The 19,076-nt window shown below is 53.7% G+C and overlaps 2 protein-coding genes across 3 annotated transcripts in view; both read left to right on the plus strand.

Moving 5' to 3' along the window:
• Positions 1–4,227, plus strand: part of RAD51AP1 (RAD51 associated protein 1) — a 35,424-nt gene extending 31,197 nt beyond the window's left edge. Inside the window, exon 9 of one of the 2 annotated variants that reach the window (XM_064478954.1) lies at positions 4,151–4,227. In XM_064478954.1, coding sequence (XP_064335024.1) covers positions 4,151–4,155 — 5 coding nt within the window. In that variant the 3' untranslated portion in view covers positions 4,156–4,227. The remainder of the gene's footprint in view (positions 1–4,150) is intronic. The other variant, XM_064478955.1, reaches the window with a different exon arrangement.
• The window catches only part of DYRK4 (dual specificity tyrosine phosphorylation regulated kinase 4), a 45,538-nt gene that overhangs the window by 21,815 nt on the left and 4,647 nt on the right, over positions 1–19,076 (plus strand). The window contains exons 2-11 of the mRNA XM_031444290.2: positions 4,151–4,231; positions 4,945–5,058; positions 5,753–5,897; positions 7,418–7,581; positions 10,068–10,204; positions 10,455–10,595; positions 12,259–12,397; positions 14,368–14,449; positions 16,005–16,177; positions 17,846–17,906. Coding sequence (XP_031300150.2) covers positions 4,151–4,231; positions 4,945–5,058; positions 5,753–5,897; positions 7,418–7,581; positions 10,068–10,204; positions 10,455–10,595; positions 12,259–12,397; positions 14,368–14,449; positions 16,005–16,177; positions 17,846–17,906 — 1,237 coding nt within the window. The remainder of the gene's footprint in view (positions 1–4,150; positions 4,232–4,944; positions 5,059–5,752; positions 5,898–7,417; positions 7,582–10,067; positions 10,205–10,454; positions 10,596–12,258; positions 12,398–14,367; positions 14,450–16,004; positions 16,178–17,845; positions 17,907–19,076) is intronic.

Raw genomic sequence — 19,076 nt, forward strand, 5'->3', positions numbered from 1 at the left:
TGTGTGAAAGCTGCAAGCCATTCGTAATTGCCGGAGCTGAAGGGGCAGGGTCAAGGCCATGACGAGGGATGAGGCTGGGAAGCTCTGTGTGCCAGGAGTTCCAGCCCTGGGAAGCTGCCGAGAAGACTGAAGCAACGCAGCAAGATCAGATGACTGTGTTTAGTTTCTTTTTTTTTTTTTTAATTGAAGTATACAACGTTACAGGTGCACAGCAAAGTGATTCAGTCATATATATATATATATATATATATATATATATATATATATATATATATGTACATATTCTTTTTCAGATTCTTTTCCACTTTAGGTTACTGAAGATATTGAGTGTAGTTCCCTGTGCTCTACAGTAGGTGGTCTGTTTAATTTCTGGGTTCACTTAGGCAGTAGAGGATGGATTGGGAGGATGCTTTGGGGACCCTGTAGTAAGTGCCTGGACTAGGGATACACTGAGCAGAGTCTTAAGGGGATCTTCATTCTCACAGAGTTACGCTGCTCATGGTAAGAAAACATAAGTGACAGTCTGCGAGTTTGTGAAAGCGTTCCCCAGTGCACCCCTGCAAGTGGGAGGGCTGTGCTGGCTGCAGCCAGCTTCTGTGGACGATGGAGGTTTGCAGTGCAGGCTCTTCCCTGTGGTGTCCTACAAAAGGCCACCTTCGTTAGAAGCAGCCTACGGCTGATCCTGCTGCCCCAGCAAGGGAGATGACTCTTAATGAGGGCTCCATCCCCAGCCTGAGACACTCAGCAAATCCCAGATGGGCTCTGGAGGTGGTCTGAGCCCCGTCCAGGCTCTTGTGATGATGGCGTGGATACTGACACATGGGCTGGGCACTGTGGAGACCCCAGGGTGAACCAGCCAGAGGGACCCCTCTCGAGGGCTGGCATATCGTGGAGGGCCTGATGTTTGTGGCCATTGAATCTCGTTGGGAGGAGATGAGAGTTCATAAAAAATTAGGAAGGATGCATAAACATCAATGGCATAAAGGAAAATCACTTTCAGTTGGGGGGAGAGATTAATTCCAAAGGAGGGAATTGCATTAGATTGTGACTGCACAGAATCTGGCTGCACAGAACTCAGCTTCTTTAAAAAAGAGAGGTTTCTGGGCCCCAGCATAGGGAGTTTGGGGTCAGGTGCGGGAGTCTGTATTTTAAAAGCTCTTTCGGGCAAGTTGGAAAACCACTGGACCATGTGATCTGCATTTAGCACCCCGCCGGGCACGTGGATGTGCTCAGTCTGTTAATGAATGCACCTCCGAGGTCCATCCCAACCATGATTCCGTGTATCCTCCTGGTTTGGGGAGGCAGGAAGGAGGTGTTTCTGGAAGAATCCTTGAGGCCGGGCGACAAGAACCAGTAACTGAAATAGTTTGATACCTTTGCACCTATTTTGCGTGAACGCCAGGAATATGGGGGGTGGGGGGTCAGCTGGGTTTCCGCTTTCCCTCCTTCCTCCTAATCAACGTTTGAGCTGAGCTCAGCTTCTGTTTGAGAAGGGTGAGCTGGCTTTTGCAAAGCAGTGAGATGGAAATTGCCTTTTTTTTTGGCTGAGAAAACAAAAGAAAGTGAGAACTAGAGGGATTTGCCCAGAGAACAGATCAGCCAGCTCAGAAGACAGAGGCACAGGGGAGCTGCCCAGGGCGGGACCTGAGGCTCTCTGGCCAGCCTGCCCTGTCACACTGCAAGTCGGTGCAGCGCTGGCCTGCGGGTCTGTCACCCAGCGCCGGCAAGCATAGCCAGAGACCCCTGGAGCACCCCCACATCCCAGTGTGGGGGCGTCTCAGTGCCCTGCGCCTACGTGTGAGCACGGGGTTTCTGTTCAGTCTTTCCTTTCCTCTCCTCTCCTTTCCTTTTTTCTTTTCAACCTTTTGTTCAGACCCTCTTGTTTTCCATTATTGGAGTATATTTGATTTACAGTGTGTGTTAGTTTCAGGTGTACAGTGTAGTGATCCAGCTATACATTTGTACATATCCTTTTTCACATTCTTTTTCATTATAGTCCTCTGTGCTGTACAGCAGGTCCTTGTTTATCTGTTTTATATACAGTAGTGTGTATCCGCTCATCCCAGACTCCTAATCTACCCCTCCCCCTCCCCGTATTTGGAGCCGCTCAGTGCGGCGTCTGTGCTCCGAGGCTCTGGGTCCAGGTCCCTTGACACTTCCCTCTGGTCTGGCTCTCGCCCTGCTCTTGTTACTCTCTTTTTCCCTCACATTGCACTGAACCATTTAGAGGTTTCTGTCATAATATATATTTTTTATTTTTTAATAATAGTATTTATTTTTACTATTTTTATTTTTAATTGAAAGTCTTGAAATTCTATAGTGCTTTACAATTTTCAAGGGTTTCACACATGGTGGGAGGGTACAGCTCAGTGGTAGAGTGTGTGCTTAGCATGCACGAGGTCCTGGGTTCCATCCCCAGTACCTCCATTAAAATAAAAAAAAATTAAAAGTAAATAAATAAACAAACCTAATTACCCATCCTCCAAAATAAAAAAAAAAAAAGGTTTTACATGTGTGATTCTGTATAATCACATAATAACCCCTTTTACCCCCTACCCCTGTCTTGCCCCTCCACCCTCCCCTTTCCCCACTGGGAACCACTGGTTTGTTCTCTGTAGCTGTGAGTCTGCTGCTTTTTTGTTTTATTCACTAGCTTGTATATTTTAGGTTCCACGTGTAAGTGACATCATACAGTGTTTGTCTTTCTCTGTCTGACTTATTTCACTCAGCACAATGCCTTCCGAGTCCATCCACGTGGCTGCTGATGGCTGGGCAGCACTCCATTGCACACACAGTGCCTCCTCTTTACCCAGGCATCTGTCAGTGGACTTCCAGGCTGCTTCCATGCCTTGGCAGTTGCAAACAGTGCTGCTGTGAACATTGGGGTGCATGTATTTTTTCGATTTAGTATTTTTGTTTTTTTCAGATATATACCCAGGAGTGGAACTGCTGGGTCGAGTGGTAGTTCCATTTTTAGTTTTTTGAGAAACCTCCAAACTGTTTTCCACAGTGGCTGCACCAATTTACCAATAATGGTATTTTTTAATTATGAAGGCGGCATGTGTTCACATAAAAAGTTTGGGAAAAATCTGGACGTTGAGGAGGCCTCAGGGAGCTGTGGTGACACAGAAAGCGGTCCTGACTAGTTCCCGGTGGCTTCCTCTGATGCCCCGGTTCCTGTTTCTATGTGGCCAGTATGCCAAGTTTTACAGAGGTGGCACCAGCTGTGTCTCAGCTTGGGACAACTGTCATTCAGTTCCCTAAGAAAGAGCAGGAAGCAGAACCCCCGGGCTCTGCTTTGAAGAGCAGAACCTAGATTCACGCTGTGGCCTGTTTTTGCTAAACGTTAGTCCTTTCGGTCCCACCTCCATGATTTTCATCTTGTCTGCATAGCACTCATACTCTGGGGCTTTTTTAACTTAAATTTTAGTCTCATTGTGTGTCATGACAACCACCAAATCACAGGTTCGATGTGCTGGTTTATAGCTTTTCCAGTGGATGTTAGGGTAAATGCATGACTGCTGGGTAACTGTTACCTGTGGGCCGTGCATGGCTGTGGCACAGACCTCCACTGTGCGCTGCCACCCTCTGAAGGGCGCAGCTCTGCTCTCTGGTCCTTCCCTACCTGTTTCTAGATGCGAAGTCCCCTCTGACCAGGTCACTGGCGTCCAGGCTGGGCTCCAATGGTCTAGTGGACCCTACTAAGTTACCTTCAGAGCCCCTCGTCGGGTGAAAATAGCCCCTAGGCAAGACGGTGGGCAGTTTCCTCCCTTTAGAAAGAGCAGCTCAGCTTTTGTGTCTCCCCACGGCCCCACGGCCTCACGGCCCCACGTCCCCACGTCCCCACGTCCAGGGCGCCTAGTTAGGGTTTTATATGAAGAAAGGGTTCTGTGAATGGTTTGTGTGTGTGTAATGTGTGAAAGCCATAGGGAAAGTCAATCCAGGATGAACACTGGAGAGCTAATTTGTTTGGGTATTTATTTATTTATTCATTCAGTACTTTTTTGAGCCTCTCTTAGCTCTTCCTAGCTTTGGGGTACGAAGAGCTGGCTGCAGATGTATCCTGTTTACTGTAACGAAGCAAAATAAACATCGGGTGCTCGAGGTGAGACCACGCCGTGCACTAGCCTGATTCTTTCACTTGATCCAGGTTGAGAGTAAGCCTTTGGTTCAAGCCCAGAAGCCACCTTCCAAGGTCAAGGACTTCAGGATGACCCGATTCTTGAGTAAGGTGGGAAGTGCTGCTTAGTGTCTTTTCTCTAGAAGAGGATGAGGGGAGGTGGGTGGCCGGGATGGCTTTTAACAGGCGTTTTCGGTGGACTCAACGTAACATGAGGGGGGCGGGCTACCCACGTCGCCACGCCCAGCTCTGCAGTGTTAAGTGATCTATTCATGGCCAGTCAGACCGCCCCTCTCCTAATCAGTCATTCAGTCAGGCATTCAGTGAAGCGGCGCAGGGAGCCAAGTGGGCCGGTCGAGCCAGCAACGAGGAGGAACGGGGCGCTTCTGCAGCAGCAGGGAAGGATGGGCTCCAGAGCAGGCAGAGCTTCCCCAGGTCAGGGTGGGAGGACGCTGGAATGAGGATAATGATGGCTACACTCATGGAGTATTCTACATCGATGGCCTTGTTTACCTCCTAAAAACCTTGTGAGGTAGGTCCCATCTTTGTCCTCATGGTAGTGCTGAGATAACTGAAGCTTAGAGAAAGAGTCAGTGTGACCGTCCAAGGTCTAGGCCATTAGGTGGTGGAGCAGGGCTTCGAACCCAGAGCCCGTCTGCTCGACCCCTCCACTTCCTCTCCAAGGACTTCAAAAAGTAGATTTAGCCCCAGATTTGGCTCAGGCTCGTCATCCTTGCGGTGAGGAGGTTACGGGGAGCAATGACTCCTTGAAGACATTTTCTTGCCTGAGGCATCTGTGCCTTACCCCGAGTCTCTTTCTGTAGAACACAAACAGCAGCTTTACTTCACTCCCGTTCGTGGACCCCAAGGGGAAGAACACGGTGAACTTGCCTCACATCAGCAGTAGAGTCCCGCCACAGCAGCCCCCACTGCGTCAGGTGAGCAAGGGCAGTGGGCGTGGTCCCGAGCAGGCAGGTGACAGGCCTGCCATCAGTCCAGAGCCAGGTGCAGAAAGGCCTGGGGTGCTGGGAGAGGCCCGTCGTGTGCTGAAGGTCTGGGTTCCAGTCCTGTTCTCTCTGTTTACAATGAATCCCAACTTGAACAGTGAGTCACTGGCTTTCTCTACAAGACAGGCTCTCTGTTGGGTTGTCATGGAGACTCACCAAGAAAAGGGAAAGTGAACTGTCAGGTGTATAGATGGTTGAAGCATCCAAATTGTTGGCTTTCCTTGTACACCCCCTACTATTTTTAGCGTAAGGACCAAATTTAGAGCTGTTAAAGAGCTGTTATCTGCACCTAAGTTCAAGTATTTGAGCCCTGGGTCAGGTCACTCCATCTCGTCAGGAACTGGCCTTCTCCAGAGCAGCAGGAAAGAACTGTTCCCGTCCTTCCTGTGATAAGGTGCCACCGGGCTGTCTGCTGCTCCCTGCAGCGTGCTGCATCTCACAGAGAATGTGTGGGTCAGATGGAGACTTCCTTTGAGACAGAGGTTAAGAAAACCTGCTCTCTCATCAGGACTGTTTCCGTCTTGGAGAGGAAGTCTGGATGTGGCTGTCCTTGGTCAGTCAATGGCTGATGACCCCCAGAAGAGGTCTCAGCGGTCCTTTATGGTAAACCTCTTTCTCCAAACAGGAGAATCAAACTCACAGTCGGGCGTTGTCCTCTGAGCTCAAGGCTTCAGAAATGCCCTTCCCTTCAAGCATTAAAACCCAAGATGCGAAGTCAGAGGAGAAGCCATCAAAGGCACACAAGCACAGGGTGCCTCTGACAGCAGCAGGTATGTTTGTGGGGAGTGGGGGTGCAGCGGGGGGGGGGGGTTATGTGGTCAGGGTGTCGAGCGCTGGGCCTGCTGGTAAGGCTGAGGTGCCCGGGGTTGGGGTGGTCAGTGAAGGCCACAAGCCCAGAGGAACGGTCAGCCAAGGCTTCGCTATGTACTGTGACAGTGTAAGCGGGGCAGGGGAGGAGGGAGCAGACTCCCCCGTTCCATTTCCCCCCACTGGCTGGCCCCAGCCCAGGGGCAGATGTGTCCGCGGGGTCAGCGGGAGTTGTCCCACTGCCCGGCAGCCTGAACAGGGCTCCTGTGGTTCTGTGGAGGAGGGGGCAGGGCTGGGGCGGAGAGGTGCTGAGTTCTGAGTCAGAGGCGGGGAACGTGTCTTGGAGGCTCCCACGCCCCTCCTGACAAGAAGGTCTCGGCAGAAGCACCTCAGGAGGGCCTCTGAACCGAGGCTCCCAGGTTCCAAGGGCGTGGCCAGCCAGGATGGTCTGCATCCTTGACTGCATCTCTTCAGAGACCTCCCAGCACTGGCTGCACACCGAGGCTGCCGTGGGGAGGCAGCTCTCCCGTGGCCCGCTGGCTAGAGCCTTTGCAATGCCATGTGGTCAGACCTGAAAGCTCACACACCTTTAGACCAGTAGCCTGGCTCCTCACGGGGTTCAGGGAGTCATAACGATTAGCGTTAAGAGTCTGCTGAGCCCCTACCCAGTGCCGATACTGGCTGATGCCCGGAGCTCCTCTCCCATAGCCTTGACCTTGGCTGTCCTTAAACAATCTCAGGAACTGCCCACGAGGAGACCATTTCAGTCCTGAGCTAGTTCTGCCTTCACAGAGCTGGTCTCTGCCTCCCTGCTCTCTCTCCCTGCAGTTCTGTCTTCCGGGCAAAGAACATGCCTCCGTCAGCTTACACGTGATGCTTTTCACATGGACGGGGGACACATGGACGGGGGACACAGGTCCTGTCCCCACACGTCCTCTTTCCTCCCGGCAGTTCCTTCTCTGACTCCCCAGCAGTTTGTCAAAAAGGCTGCGGAGGGTGATGTCCTCTCCCCCGTCCTGATCTGCCCTCTCTCAGCCTCTAGCTTATCACCATCCTTCAGAGTTTGATTCCACCCCGCCCGCCCCAGACCAGGCACCGGCCCCCGACGCGATGTGGCCAGGGTAGCGCAGAGAAGAGCTGACATGCGTGTCTTCCCAGCCTCAGACCCCCTGGCTCAGCGAAGATTTGAGCAGGACCACCTGCTGCGCTTGAGGGTCGCGCTGATGTCGCCCGCCTTCGCCCTGAAGGCGGCCTAGTTTGGGAACGCGCTCAGGATAGGCTCCTTGTGGGGCCCGACAGCACACGAACTTGGGCAGCTGCTGTTGACGCTACACTGAAGTCCAGGATGCCTGGTCCTCAGCGAGCCATCTCCCTGGGGAAAGGGCCTCCGGGCTCGCAAATGGGAAGGGAAGCCGTTGTCTGCATCTGGGCACGTCCCCGTGTGGCCGCCACTTAACTGATATCTGCAGTGTTTTTCACACAGAGGCCCTAAAGTTTTTTAAGAACCAGCTGTCTTCCTATGAGCAAAGTGAAATCCTGGGCTACACGGAGCTGTGGTTCCTGGGGCTGGACGCTGAGAAGCTCCACATGGCTCCTGCGAAGTTCAGCAAGACGAGTTTCGACGATGAACACGGCTACTACATGAAGGTGACGGGGGAGTCGGTCGTGGTAACTGCAGGGGTTTGGGGCTTGGGGACAAGAGTGTCTGGAAAGGGAAAAAGCAGGGGGCATTTTACAGCCCTTGGTGCTGGCGTGCCTGGGAGCAGGCGTAGAGAAAGGCTCTGGGAGGTGCTGAACCAAAGAAGTGCCACGTGTAAAACTAAGGGAACCCGTGCAGTAGTTAACAGACAAGTGCTCTGCCAGCAGAACACGGTTTCCCCCGGGAGTGTTTGAGGGGCAGGGCTGCGCCCTGGGCAGACTCCCACAGGCCCTTCTCCTGCCCAGCCCCGGACCCATGGGAGAGGCCAGACGATGCAGTGAGATGCAATCTTCCCAGCATTCCCTTTTTTTGTGTCCTCCATCCAAGCCCATATACGACCTCTCCCTGTTTTATAATAAATGTCATTTTTTCTACAGACGGCAAAAAAAAGTTGCCACTGTAGTCCCTGGTGCATAGCACTTCCTTCAGTTTCCAAAGATGGGTCCCAGTGTCTCCCCCTCCTCTTCTGACTGTATCCCTGGAGTTTCCCAGAGCGTCTCTTCCCAGCCTGAGGGTGAAATCCAGGTGGGTAGTGTCCCTGTCCAGAGGCACTCTCCGCTCCTGAGGACGCCCGGGTGTGTGGTGCCCAGCCCTCCGGGCTGCGGGCTGCGGGCTGCTGGGAGCCCCTCCTCTGGCCGTTTCCTCATCAGCTGGCTTGGGACACTTGACTGCTCTTTGATGAGTTTATAAAAGAGGGGGTTTTCTTAGTGTTCATGACTGTATTTCTCAAGCTTTTCCAAGTGCACAGGTCACCTGGGGATCTTGTTAGAAATAATGATTTTTTTTTCAGCAGATGTGGGAGGCGGCTTGGGGGACTGAGATTTTTGCCTTTTTTAAAAGCTTCCATGTGATGCCCCTGCTACTGGTCCTTGGACCACATCTTGACCCAAAACTTCAAGGGGGAGGTGGGGAGGATTGTTACTGGGTCTTTGATTAAAAATCTCCACTCTAAACCCTACCTCCAACTGAGCCAGGTGTTCTCAACTCCGCCCGCTCTCCAGCACTGCCTTCTTAGCTCCTTCACTGGAATTCTATTCCTCAGTCTCAAACCTTCCAGAGCAGAGTTTTCAGGGGGACAGCGGGATACTGTGTGCTTCCTGCTCGGAACCCCCATCCTCCTTGCATTCAGTGCACGCACAGGAAGACGATACACGCAGCTAATCCCCGCACGGGCAGTGCAGCTGCATCCTCACATTCATTCTGTCCGCAAGTGTTAGTTGAATGCCTGTTTACTGAGAGCCTGTCATGTACTTGAGCATCTCCTAGACTCTGGAAATACAGAGGGAGCTATCAAAACTGAGTCTGATCTGGTCCACAACCAATGTCAAAGCTGACATGTGAGTGAACAGTTACAATGCCACCAACCTGGTGACATGCAGAAGAAATGCACCAGCGCTCAGCAAACACACACGTACCTTTACACCAGCGCGCAGAGCCTGCTCCTGCCTTTTCCCCCGGCAGTTCCCATAACAGACCTTCACGAGTTGAGGAAGTTATTTCCATATATTGGGAAAGTTGTGCCAGTTCGTATTCACCTTCTTAATTCTTCCTGTCTGAACAGATCCCTGCCATGCAATCTCAAACACATGCCTGGGACCTCGACACTCACACATACCCTTCACCTCTTCCAAATTCATGAGTGTCACACTAGGAGTCAGGTTCTCAGAGCAGGAGGACCTTAGAGATCGCTTTATCAGAACCTGCAGTCAGTGATGCAGCTCAGAGGGCTGGGCGGCTTGTCTAAAGCTGCCCAGATAAAGGCTTTTTAGTTGAAAATTCCCTGTTGCCTCAACGATGCACCTACTCCTGAGTGTCCAGCACACAGAAAACCTGGGTGGTTCTGGCTCTAGGAAGATGTTTCTTTTCTTAGTCGGGAAAGATCCACGTTCTGTACCACTAAGTCCAAGATAGAATTAAATCTGAGCAAGTCAAGAGGAGGACCAGATCTGGCTGGGAAGGGGCAGAGCAGACACAAAGCTCCTCTGATGGATGGAGACCCATCAGGGTTCAGGAAGAGAACTTCCCCCAAACTGAAGCCGCTGCCCGCTGCGTTCAAGAATTGTGAAATTTGCAAACCGGACAGGACCTTGAGAGCCACTGTGTTCCACCCTCTTACCTTACAGGTTCCCACATCTGCAGAAAACAGGAGGTTGTAGCAGGACAGGAATTAGATCCCAGGTTTCCCCAAGCCACCCGTGTTCTCCACACTTCCCGCTGTGGAGAGAGCCTGGGGAACTTGCCCTGGCCCCACACTGGGACCCAAGCAGCAGCCCCGTGAGGGTGGGACGGGGGTGGGAGCTGTACTGGTGCCCGATGCAGGTTAGAAAGTTCTCCCCAGGACTCAGCATGAGCTGGGAGTTGGTATCCGGGCCCCAGTGTCAGGGAGCCCCCATGGCCACGGCTCTGCTCCTCACCCCTGGCTTGGCTTCTGCAGGTCCTGCATGACCACATTGCCTACCGCTACGAGGTTCTGGAGATGATCGGGAAGGGGTCCTCTGGACAGGTGGCCAAGTGCTTGGATCACAGACACAATGAGTTCGTGGCCTTGAAAATCATCAGGAACAAGAAGAGGTGTGGCTGGGTAGATGGCACAGGCTGTGGAGGAGGGACCACGTGACCCGGCCCCTTCCTGAGTCCTCCTCTTCCTCTGATCCCGCTCTTCCTTTCCCTCTTTCCTTCTCCACCTGTCTGCGTCCAGGACAGGGCAGAGAGAGGGCAGGAGCATGGGGTGGTGATGGGGTCGGGGGAGGGGCTGAGAAGGTGGGCCTACTGCTGCAGGCTGTGACACCAATGTCTCTGTCCCCACCCCCACCCTCCTCAGATTTCACCACCAGGCCCTGGTGGAGCTGAAGATCCTGGAAGCTCTCAGAAGGAAGGACAAAGACAACACCTACAACGTGGTGCACATGAAGGACTTCTTCTACTTCCGCAACCACCTCTGCATCACCTTTGAACTCCTGGGGTCAGCTGCTTGCTCTTTTTAATGCATTTTCTTCCAAAAAGTGGCTTAGGTGACAGAAGAGAGACGTGGAGTTCAGAACTCTAGATTTTCCTGGATGTGAGCGTTTAATGACCAGAGAGGACACACTGGCCACTCAGTTGTCTAGAAAACCCAGGAGCAAGGAGCCCGAACAAAAGCTGCCCTTCCAGCCCCTTCCCTCGGTCACGCCTGTCACCTGCCAGCGTGCCAAGGCGTGCGGCCCAGGTACTGGGTGCTGAGCCCCGTGAGACAACCAAAACAGGGCCTCTGCCCTCGAGAGCTGAACTGAAGTGCATGGAAAGGACGTTTCTCTGCTGCCACGTCCCCTGTCACTGGCTTTACAGCCTCGCGGTACAGAGGTTGGAACCCCAGGGAGCGGGGAAAGGGCTTTGATTTGCAGTGCGTAAGGTCAGGAGCAGGTGTTTCTGGCAGGAGAGCAGAGCCTGACTTAGGCAGATTGGCACCCCTGTTTGAACACTGGAGCTGAGAGGCCGCGCCAACTTGACTGCCCTTCTCTCTGGGAAGCCCATCTGGTGCAATTTAAATAAAGCCAGGAACCCAGAGCGCACTTAGCGAAGGAGGAGGAGTCAGAGGTGAGCCCTCCGGGGCCCAGTGCTACAGCCTCGCTGAGCCGGGAGCTCGGCGCTCCCGTCGCTGGTGGTGACGTTCCAGGACCTGGTTACATTTGAGTTAGATGGATCGTTGACCATCTCCTCACCATTTCTGATGATGACAAAGTGTGGTCCAGTTTCCCAACATGCAGAGGGACAAGCCTGGGCTGCCTTGCTTGGTCATGAATCACAGTGCAGGTTAGGATGGCCCTCAAAGCTCTGAAGGGTCAGGAGGGGCAGGTGTGTGACAGGAGAATCCAAAGGCCAGAGAAGCTGGGGAGATGCCCGGGGTCTGACAGCTGGTCTGAGGAGGCCAGAGCCAAGTCTCATGTCTCCTTGGTTCCCTCGAGGATGAATGGCTTCCAAATCCTGCCAGAGTGAAAGAAAGCCTAGAACTGGGATGTTAGGAGAAGCCCGGAAGAGACGGGTGCAGAGCTGGCTCTGGGTCCTGCCCCCCCCCCATCTCGCGGTTGCACAGAGGTCACAAGCCGGCGGCCCACGCGTGCGTGCTTCCTGTTAGGATGCTTTGCATTAGTTTCCAACATTGAGAAGTCAGCAGATTTCACATAATTTAGCAGACTTTCATGTCATGACTTAGGTTTCTGCTGATCGAGAAAATTTAGGCTAGCACTCCACCCTGCAAGGCGATAGTTTGGTGGGACCCAGCAGCCAGGCTCGCTTTAGATGGAGTCAGGCTCCTCCACTGCCCCTCAGCCCCCATCTGCCCACTCTCTTGTCCCCAGGAATAGAGCTCGATCCTACCTTTTAACACACACACGTGTAGCAAAGGGGTGGACGGACCTCGCCACCATGTAGGAGACACATGTCCGAGGCGCCCGCAGAGTTGAGCTGCACCCTGGCTCCACCATGAGTTAGTGGGAAAGTTGAGTTTATAGGACACAGAAGCCCTGCATCCTGGCCCGCGTCTTGCCGTCTGCCAGAGGGAAACCAGGGGTACGGGACCGTCGGCAGGCTCACGCCCAGCCTTCCGCCTCTCGCGCGGACACCCGCCCCTTCGGGGCTCTCTTTCCCAGAATCAACCTGTACCAGCTGATGAAGAATAACAGCTTCCAAGGCTTCAGTCTGTCGGTCGTTCGGCGCTTCACCCTCTCTGTTCTGAAGTGTCTGCAGATGCTTTATGTGGAGAAGATCATCCACTGTGACCTCAAGCCTGTGAGTACAGCCTCTGTCCTCCAGGGGAGCTGGTCCCCACCCTCCCGGCCAGGGCTCCAGGGAGGACGCCAGGCAGCCCGCTTGTAGCTTGTATAAACAGAGTGGGATGCGGTGAGGACTAAGGCAGGCGTACTGGGGCAAGGACTGGAGACGCGATACCACTGAGGCAGGTGGGAACGGGGAGGCTGAGGGCTTAGGGTGTGCGGGCACAGGTGTCAGGCAGGGAGGTGATCGCCGCTGCCCTGAATCCTCACCAAGCCCACTCCGCTCTGAGCCCGTCCTCGGATGTGGCAAGTCTGACCACTTCCTCTGCGCCTGACGGATGCGCCCTTCCCACGTGTCTTAGCTCTTTCACTGCGCTGACTGCGCGTGTAGGAGTTACTTCTTTATCTGCATCCCTCACCGGACGACAAGTTGCTCCAAGGTCAGGAGCCACGTCTTCTCACCGTGCAGTCCCCGGACCTAACGTGGCGCCTGGCAGTGGTAATGGTAGCGACTGTTTGTTAAAAGACTTAGCGATTTCAAGTGTGAAGAACACAGGGCAAGCGTGGAAGGGTGTGAAGATACGGGGTCAAGGGCAGGTTCCCAAACAACCTACCCTCTCAGATACGTCAGTGGCCCTTAACTTGTCCTCATTCCTTTCTCCTTACCCCCAGTAGGGTTCACATTATTCTTTTTTTTTTTAAGAGCCATGACTCATTGGATAAATTTGGGATATTTTTACCGTTAAAGATTGTCAAGATAGAGATGTTCTCTCGGGGCTAACTGGCAGAGCCTCACGGGGATGGTGGTACATTGATTTATTCTCCACACCCAAGTTCCTGATCCTTAGCTTTGTAGCTCCAGAGGGACCGTGGTCTTTGGGCTTAGGGGACTGACTCTCACCAAGGAACCTCACAAGATACGTGGTAGCCAAAATATGAGCTAACAGATTTCCCTGAGAAATAGATCAAGTCGACTGGAGTACGTGTGCTCAGTAGGGAAGTGTGCACACCACCGGGCGAGGATGATGAGTGTGGATTCATGAGTCAGGGAGTTTCCTTATGGGCTTAATGGTTGGTGTCCACCAGCTGTGGGGGGCTGAGGCATCTGTCCCCTCCTAGACAGGTTCTTTCTGCCCATGAGATGGAAGGACCAGCCCCGTCGAGTTAAGGAGCCTTTCCATTGGGCTAGAGACACACTGGGAATTCCTACCTTTCAAAGACTTTTGCTGATCATAATCTTTCAGTTAACACAAATATTCTTCAGAAAAGGTACTATGGACTGATCTGTTTTCTTAGTTTCTGGTGCCAGCAGCTTCAGACCAGGTCTGCTGCGTCCTATTTAATAAGCAGTCAGTCTCCTGACAGTCGCAGTAGTCAGCCCATCTGACACTGAGACCCTTGGAAACACAATCAGGACGTTGACCTCCCAGCCCCGGGCGGCCCACCCCCTGCCCTGAGAGGAGAGCCCAGGGCCTCTGCCTTCTCATTCAGGACTTCACTGGAAAGCCTGGCTTCGCATTTCCCCCAAAGTCAGCGTGGACATCACAGTTCCACTCAAATCATCGCCTTCTGTTTGTTCCTCTACTGTCGTATCTGCATGTGGGTGGGGCACTTTATGGAAGCATCAGATTCAGTCAGTGAGATTTCTAAAGCCTTATGCAAGCAAGGCATAGAGCCGGTACCAAGAAGATAAAAATAAACTCACCGCCTTGAGGAGCTGCACTTGCCACGTGGGGGAACAGGCAGCATACATGCGGGAGAAATTCCACAGAGCAGCGGATGCTGGGTCCAAATGAGGGGCGCAGCCGCGAGTGGGACGGGAGGTCAGAGGCGGGGGACCAGGGCTCTGGAGCAGATGTGAGAGCAGTCCACTGGAGGTGGCTGCACTTCCAGCAGGCCCGGGCCCTGGAGGACGGCAGGCGTCTGGGTTGGGACAGTGCCTTGGGTGACGCGAGTGAACGTGACAGATGTCCGTCCTCTCTCCAGGAGAATATAGTGCTGTACCAACGGGGCCACGTCTCTGTTAAAGTTATTGACTTTGGATCAAGCTGCTACGAACACCAGAAAGGTAGGGCCCTCCCAGTCCCTCTGTCTGAATTTCCCGATTGCAATTTCTTTCCTTTACTGAAACCGAAAGTTCACACACGAGGTCACCTGGGTTCTCCTCTGGGCTCAGGACCATCGTGTTGCTAGTGTGATTTTGCACGAGCTGTTTCGCTTCTCTGAGCCCAAGTGTCTTCATCTACAAAATGAAAAGGCTGGCTCAAGTCCCATAAGGCTCCTTGCTGTAAGATGAACTAGATGTGCGTCTGGGCCACTCGTGACGTCCAGGTCCTCACCCCAGACGTACGGAGTGTAAATGTGTGGGGGGGGCCCCCAGGAGTCTGAGCTTTAGAAAACACAGCTGTCCTAAAGTTTGGGGCTCACTGCGCTCGGCTCTCCAGACCGTATTGTTTTCTTCACACTAGAATCCAGAAAGCAGCCCTGCAGTGTGTGTGCGCAGCCCTCACCGAACTTGGTGTAAGAGTCTCTTTTTGTGGCTTTTATCAAGTTTGATGTCGAGGACATGGGCATTTTACACACATCTATTGTGTATCTGCTGTGTGTCAATCGCTGTCTTGGTCCTCAGACTGCTTACAGCCCAATGGAGGAGAAAAAGGATAAAAAGATAACATGATGAGGGGGATGGCAGCTCAGTGGTAGAGCGCATGCCCAGCACACACAAGGTCCTGGGTTTGATCCCAGCACCTCCATTAAAATAAATAATTAAAAAGCCCCTAATTACCTCCCAAAACAGCAACAACAACAAGACAACATGATGGGTGCAAGGGTGAGAGGGATACACAGCCTGCGCTGAGGGCGCTTGGCAGGGGGCCTTGGGGCCGGCCTGCTCGGGGGAGGGGATTCAGGAAGCTCCCGAGACTGGACGGCTGTTTCCATATATTCTCCAGAACCACTTCTGGAGACTCATGCCCTTTATCTTTCCTGTATGGAAGCCATGAGAAACCCCAGCATCTGGAAACAACTGCGATGTCTCATTTCTCTGACGGTCCCCTCGCCTGTGAGGTCTAGGCTGCCCGCAGCAGTGCCCCGCGCAGCCTCGCCTGCTGAGACCCTGTGGGGCTCCTCTCGACACTGTACATCGCACAGCGCAGCGCACACAGCGCGCTGAACGTGCGTGATAAAGTCGTGCGTTGTGCGCGCTTCTGCTTCAGCTTTGGCGCACCCCTTCCCTTGCCAAGTCGCGGTGTCTTCAGAAGACACCTACCCCAATTCACAGGCAGTTTGAGGACTTAGCTTTCTGTTAATCTTATGTCTCCTTCTATAAAGCTTGGCTGGCGCTTTACTTCCCTAGAACAGAGCCCGCGTTAGAGCTCTTTATCAGTAACGCGAGGACGGTGACCCTCCGTGGTAAGCAGGTCGCCATGAGAGCCTGAGGAGAGGGAGGCGTGGAGCGGGACGTACAGGTGCCGCTGGCTGTGCTTCCGTCCCCCTGCGAAGCCCGGAGGATGAAAAGGAGTGGGGGGCCCCTTCCTTGCTGACACCCTCACTGCAGGGGCCGGCGGGGGCAGCGTGCGCGGGCGGGGGCCTTTCCTGCAAGAGGCTTCTCTCTCCCCCCGCAGTCTACACCTACATCCAAAGCCGCTTCTACCGGTCCCCGGAGGTGATCCTGGGCCACCCCTACAACATGGCCGTCGACATGTGGAGCCTGGGCTGCATCATGGCGGAGCTGTTCACGGGCCGCCCTCTGTTCCCGGGGGAGGACGAGGCGGAGCAGCTGGCCTGCATCATGGAGGTGAGGGCGCCGGGCCGCTCCGGGCCCACTGAGGGCAGTGGCCCTGCGTGCTTTTGGGGGGAGGTGGGGTAGTTTGAAATCATGCTCCCCTATGTTTGCTTCTGAGTTGGCATCTAACATTTTTATCATAACTTTAAACGGCTGCAGAAGACGTAGTTTCCAGCATTTTGTGAATAGTGACAGTTCAAAGTGAAACTGCCATTCCACTCTTTCAGACACATTCAAAAGAATCTGGAAAGCAGAGCGACACGACAGCCTTCGAAATCGATGCGCTGTTCAGTCATTTGTCACCACCTTAGTTTTCTGCAAAGAGGGTCTCCCAGTGGAGAGGCTTTACCAAGACTCTCAGCCATATTTACTATACGTGTTATTCTCTGACTTCAAGTCATCTTGTTGTGAAGCTGAATTAGACAATACAGGCTAAAACAATCTTAAAAATTGGAAATTTCACATTTTAGAATTTTCCTGGTAAACACAGATATTTTGATTGTGAACAAAGATACATTTTCTCTCTCTCTCTCTCTCCATTTGTCCATCCATCCGTCCCAAATTTCTGTTTTCTAAATTGTCTTAAAGACAGTTGGAGAGACACATACATCCTTTAGAATCATTGAATATAAGGGGGAGGGTGCAGCTCAGGGGTAGAGCATGTGCTCAGCATGCACGAGGCCTTCAGTTCAGTCCCAGTGCCTCCATTAAAAAAACAATGATTAAAAAAATAAAGTATAAAAAATTGTTAAATATAGAGATTCATTCATGGTTGAATGTCATAATGAAGTATCAAATGAATTTAGGTGATAGTAGCTATAAGCGGTGACTGTGCTGGGGTGAACGCTGGCCTGAGTCAGTAAACCTGGAGTCTGATCCCGACTCTTTCTCTCTGGCCGGCCCCTTCCCTGCCCCCGGTCTCTATAAAGTGAGGGAACCGGAGCCCATGGCTTCTGAGATTGATAATGGATGATTTAGTGAAGCACAGAACCAATCCTCTTCTAGTTCCGAGGGGAATGGGGGCCTTGGGGCCTGGGGGGAGGCTCCCACAGCCCCAGGACTGATCCCACTCCCTCCTGACCCCAGGCAGTGAGGCTCGAGGGGCAGGAGGGCAGGGGCAGGCAGGGACGTGGTTGGGAACCCGGCCGCAAGGACAGGTGGCCCAGGGATGAGGGGACACCTGTGGTGTCCCTGTCTGTGCCCCCCTCTAGGTTGCATTGGGGAAAGGGGGACAAACGGGGGCTACGCTTTCCTTCTCAGGAGGTATTTTGTCACACTGTGGTCTGATGCCCAGCTGGTGGTTTCCATCTCCTTTCCCTCTCCCCCGCTCCCATGCTCTGAGCTGGCGTGTGTCATTCCTTCATTCGGGGGTGGTCGGCCTGTACCCTGGTGTATTGGCTCCGCCTGTGGGAGCCGGCTGCCGTCAAGAGCGGTCTGCGGGCTGGCACTGATGCCGGTTTAGAACGACGTGGCCCGTATTGATGCTCAGGATGCTGAACCAGTCCTGGATTAGGAGTCGAGACGCAGGCTCTGGGACTGCTCGGCCACTGGTGTGACCACTTAATGTCCCCGGGTCCTTTTCTGTAGAAGGCAGTGTTTGGCCAATGCCCCACCCAGGTCTAACGATCTTGGTACGTGTGGCTCCGCAAGAGTGACCCCACTGATCTGCCCCTGCTGCAGGTGCTGGGGCTGCCACCGACCCGCTTCATCCAGACCGCCTCCCGGAAACAGACGTTCTTCGGTGAGTCCCAGGCCTGCCTTCTCCCTGTTGTGGCTGGTGAGGTGTCACGGTCCTTGGAGATGCCTCCCCTGCCCTCGACCCCATTTGGTGCTCTTCCCCTGGCCCTGCCCCAAAGGGCAGGCTGTGCAGAGGGGTTTCTTTCAGAAAAGTAAAAGACGCGGAGAAGTGGTACCAGGGGACGTGATGCAGACGGGCTGGGGGGTCACATGGAGTGAGGTCTTGGCAGGAAAAGCGTGACAGGCTCCCGCTCAGAAGGCCTGTCAGCAGATCTTGGAACCCCAGAAGATGGTAACTGCACCCTCTCCCGTAAATTCTCCCCACCTCCTCCAGCAGCTCGCTGGCTCTCTCGCACTACGCACTGTGCAGGGAACTCAAAGAGCGGAGCTTCTTATGCAAGAAGGGTGGAAAACCCCATGCTTTGTTCCAGCATTAACAAAGCCTTACTCTTCCCTGCTGGAACTCTCTGAGTGCCCCAGTCACTTACCACTCCAGGCTCACTGCCACTTTGGTGTAAAATGGGTAAGCACGGCTGGCCCAGGACAAAACAGGATGGTTTTGCCGTGGGTCTGCTGGGGCTTGCTAATTATGTACAGGACAGATTGCTGCCTAATTGCTGGAATTAAGCCTCACCCACAGTCCCCAGGCTGTGCCCATCCCAGCTCTCAGACCCTGGACTTTACGGTCCTCTGCCTTTCTAGTTGAGTGGTGCCGTGCAGGACGCGGATCACGGAGGCTCGACTGAGGCACGGCTCTCAGGCCACCGTGCGCTGAAAGATGCAGTCAGTCCCGTGTCTAAAATCCCTTGGAAGAACCACAGGGAGCTAAGGGGTTCCCATGCAGGAAAAGCCAGAGGGGCCCCAGCGTCAGCCACGTGGGGAGGAGCCAGACGTGAGGGGAGGGGCTCCACAGACAGGGCTCCACGCCGCCGGGGTCGACTTCGTCGTCGGGGCAGCTCGTAGGCTCGCACTGACAGGCTGTGGAACCCCTGCCATTCCCGGCCCTCCTACCTCCTACGTTCACCCAACAGTGGCCTCAAAACTGGGCAGGCAAATCACACAGCTTCTCCCCGCACCGTGTCCCATCAGTAGGGCAATCAGGAGCACCGCCGGGGGGCGTCCCCTCGGACAGAAGGGCTCAGTCCTGCTGGTGGTCAGCGGTGCCTACTGCTCC

The sequence above is a fragment of the Camelus dromedarius genome, chromosome 25 (assembly GCF_036321535.1).
Source record: "Camelus dromedarius isolate mCamDro1 chromosome 25, mCamDro1.pat, whole genome shotgun sequence".
Taxonomy (NCBI): Eukaryota; Metazoa; Chordata; class Mammalia; order Artiodactyla; family Camelidae; genus Camelus; species Camelus dromedarius.